The sequence below is a fragment of the Elephantulus edwardii genome, unplaced genomic scaffold (assembly GCF_000299155.1).
Source record: "Elephantulus edwardii isolate Elephantulus edwardi_28Jun2011 unplaced genomic scaffold, EleEdw1.0 scaffold00017, whole genome shotgun sequence".
Classification (NCBI taxonomy): Eukaryota; Metazoa; Chordata; class Mammalia; order Macroscelidea; family Macroscelididae; genus Elephantulus; species Elephantulus edwardii.
Window position 1 is genome coordinate 16,682,494 of NW_006399767.1, and position 3,117 is coordinate 16,685,610.

Genomic DNA, 3,117 nt, shown 5'->3' on the forward strand with positions numbered 1-3,117 from the left:
TTGGAGAGAGGATGAAAGGCACCCAAGCGTCAAGGACTCTCCTTCACAGGGTCGCTATGAGTCGCCTGCGACTCGACGGCACTTAACGACAAACAACAACATATATATTTTAAACATGATTGAAATTCCAATTCTAAAGATTTTATATTCTTTCCTATGAAAACTATTCTCCAGGATTGTTACCTAGTCTTTATAACTGTAGTTTCAGTGAATGCCTAATTCTTTTTCCATTGACGAGCCATAAAATTTGCATAATTATTTGCAAATATTGTCTTATTTTTAATTTACAGTACTAAAAACTCTCATGTTGCTGTTGTGTACCATTGACTCAGAATCAAATCAGAGCTGACCCCCTGGCCGGTTTTCAGAGGCAATTAATCAACTGGGAGGAGATTGTCCATCCTTCTCCCAAGGAGCATCTGGTGATTCGAACCACATGTCTTTGAACAGCTTTGAGCAGCTGGTGGATTGATTCGAACTGCAGAGCAGCTTCTTACCACTAGGCTATCAGAGCACCCTAACTCACGTATGAATATATGTTTTGCCTTCTCTCTCTCTCTCTCTCTCTCTCACACACACACACATGCACTCATGGTGTGTTCTGCATAAATTCTCAGGAATGGGAAAGAATCTGAACATTTATATTGTTCTAGATCCTTATTGAGGGACGTCTAGTGGCCTAATGGGTAAGGAGTTGCACTGCCAATTGAAAGGCTTGCTATTCGAATCCACCAGCTACTCTGTGGGCGAAAATCCACCAGAGAGTCAGCTATGAGTCAGTTCTGACTTGACAGCACATACCAACAACCACAACCACAACAATATGTCCTAATTAGGGAACTCTGGTGACATGACTATAGGGAGTGGTACTTACCCAAAGGTCACATCTCTACCTCAGTTCAAAACCACCAGTAGCTCCGAGAAAGAAAGACAGGCAATCTCCTCCTGCACAATTTGTTGACTTAGAAACCTAAGTTCAGCTATGAGTTCAAGATATTTTTGTTGCCCAATTATCTTCCAAAAGATTGGATCCTGTTCACCCCGTGGTATCTGAAGCCCAGTGAAGCAGGCTTGCCTAACTGCTCGGATGTTTAGGAAATAACCCTGTAATAAAATCCTGGGATCTTTTTTCCAAAGTCCCGCTAGGAGCTGCAGGAACCTTGTCCATGACCTGCTAGTAACAGTTCTCTCAGTCACAGTCCAGTGAGGAAAACAGACATCACTTCAGTGTAGGAGGGAAAGGAAGTGTAAAATAAGGACTTGTGTGACCAAGTGACAGGAGAGATGAGAAGTCAGTCTAGGGAGACGAGTGGGTACCTTGGAGGGAGATGCTATCATTCTGTATTGGGTGAGTAAGCAGACTCTGAGAGAAAAGTGCTGGGAAAACATTTTTGGGCATGTTCCCAGGTAAAAACACTAAGGAAGTAGGACTGAGAAGGGAAGGAAACGAAACAGAACAAGGGGTCAGCTCAAACCACGTCCTGGGAGCAATTTTGTCTCAGGGCTAGGTTGGAGGACGCTTGTCACAGAATTGTCTGCATCAGGAATGGAAACATACAGTATTTTTCCTCCTGCCTTCTCAGTCAGTGGTTAAAAGAGGCCCTACAAGAGGATAGGAATTCCCAGACACTTCAGGGTGTCTCGCAATCTGAGTTACAGTGGAGCAAGTATTTGCTTTTGGGAGTGGGCATCATAGTCCAGGAGCCGCATGCGTGAAAGTGGGCAGGAGCTCAGCTGGAATAAGGCCAGGCTGGCCTGTGAGGCGTGGAAGGAATTAGATATGAACTTAGAATGAGTCCACATTGGTAGTCACCATGCTAATCCATCTTGTCGAGGGTCCTCCTCTCTCTTACTGACCATCTACCTTCCTCAGCATGCTGTCTTTCCCCAAGAACCAGCCTCTTTTGATAACATGTCCAAAATGTGTGAGACTTGTCTCCAAGAAAACACCATGGCTGCCCTTCCTCCAGGACAAATTGGTTTGTTCTTTTGGCAGTCCATGGTATGGTCAATCCTCTTCACCAACACCACAATTCAAAGGCATCAATTCTACTATGGTCTCTTCTTATCCATTGTCCAGCTTTTGGATGCATAGGAAGCAATGGAGAATGCCATGGCTTGGATCAGGTGCACCTTAGTCTTTAAACTGATAGGCTTGCTTTTTTACACTTTAAAGAAGTCATTGACAGCAGATTTTCCATCACTTCTTTAGGAGATTAGCCTGATCCTTTCCCCAGTGCTCCTCGAGGCATGGGCCCTATATCCTCTGCTAGATGGATCTGAGTTGGTAGTTTTAGGCAGTGTATCATACTAAAATGCCCAGGTACCTACCTGGCAGTGTGGGGATGGTGCTAGAGTGGTCTAAGTAGGGGGGAAAGGTCATGAGAGAATTATGTGGGGGAAGCACTCAAGTGCGAGGCAACCTAGTTGTTAGCAACGGCATTAAATCACTTCTGTTCCCTATAGGGTCTCCATGCTCAGCATTGTCATTCCCGTGGTGTGTGGAATATTGACCAAGAGTCTGGTCTTCACTGTTCTGCTTGCTGTTACACAGAGATCAGCGGCACGGCTAGGTACATGAAGCAATGAGAATGACTCCTGACCTCCATGAATGTATGTCTGGTAGTTGTGCCAGAAAAGGCGTATGCACAGATTGTGGATGTGGACAGAGAGGAGGACGAGGGCATGGACTGAACCTGTAGTTACAGGTTATCTCGACAGGAACCTAATTTCCTGGTCATGCTTAGCCCTCTACTTTCACAGTAACTCTGGATATGGTACTCTGTTCCTTCCACGGAAGAACAGACCTCAATCAAGCCCTGGCCCTTGGTTCTACTGGTGTCTCAGTATTTATGCTAAATAAAAATAGAGTTCATCGTCTCTCACTGTTGCTTCCTTATGGGACACCTTTTATTTTTTTAAATTATTATACTAAGATTCTGAGTTCCCCAACCGTCCCATGGATCTGTCTCTTTCTTCAAGAGAGTTTGGACAAAACAGACCCTGCGACTTCCCCCCTTCCAGCCTCCCTCCAACTTCATCTCCAGGTGTAACCTCGGGACCATCTCAACCATCTCCTATTTTTGGGACCAGCTAACACCTTTTTTTTTTTAGTTA

At 44.8% G+C, this 3,117-nt stretch overlaps 1 protein-coding gene across 1 annotated transcript in view; it reads left to right on the plus strand.

Annotated features, from left to right (window-relative positions):
• Window positions 1-2,694, plus strand: part of LOC102871426 (triggering receptor expressed on myeloid cells 1-like) — an 8,391-nt gene extending 5,697 nt beyond the window's left edge. Inside the window, exons 4-5 of the mRNA XM_006882151.1 lie at window positions 2,467-2,573; window positions 2,627-2,694. Coding sequence (XP_006882213.1) covers window positions 2,467-2,573; window positions 2,627-2,694 — 175 coding nt within the window. The remainder of the gene's footprint in view (window positions 1-2,466; window positions 2,574-2,626) is intronic.
• Window positions 2,695-3,117: the final 423 nt, after the last annotated feature.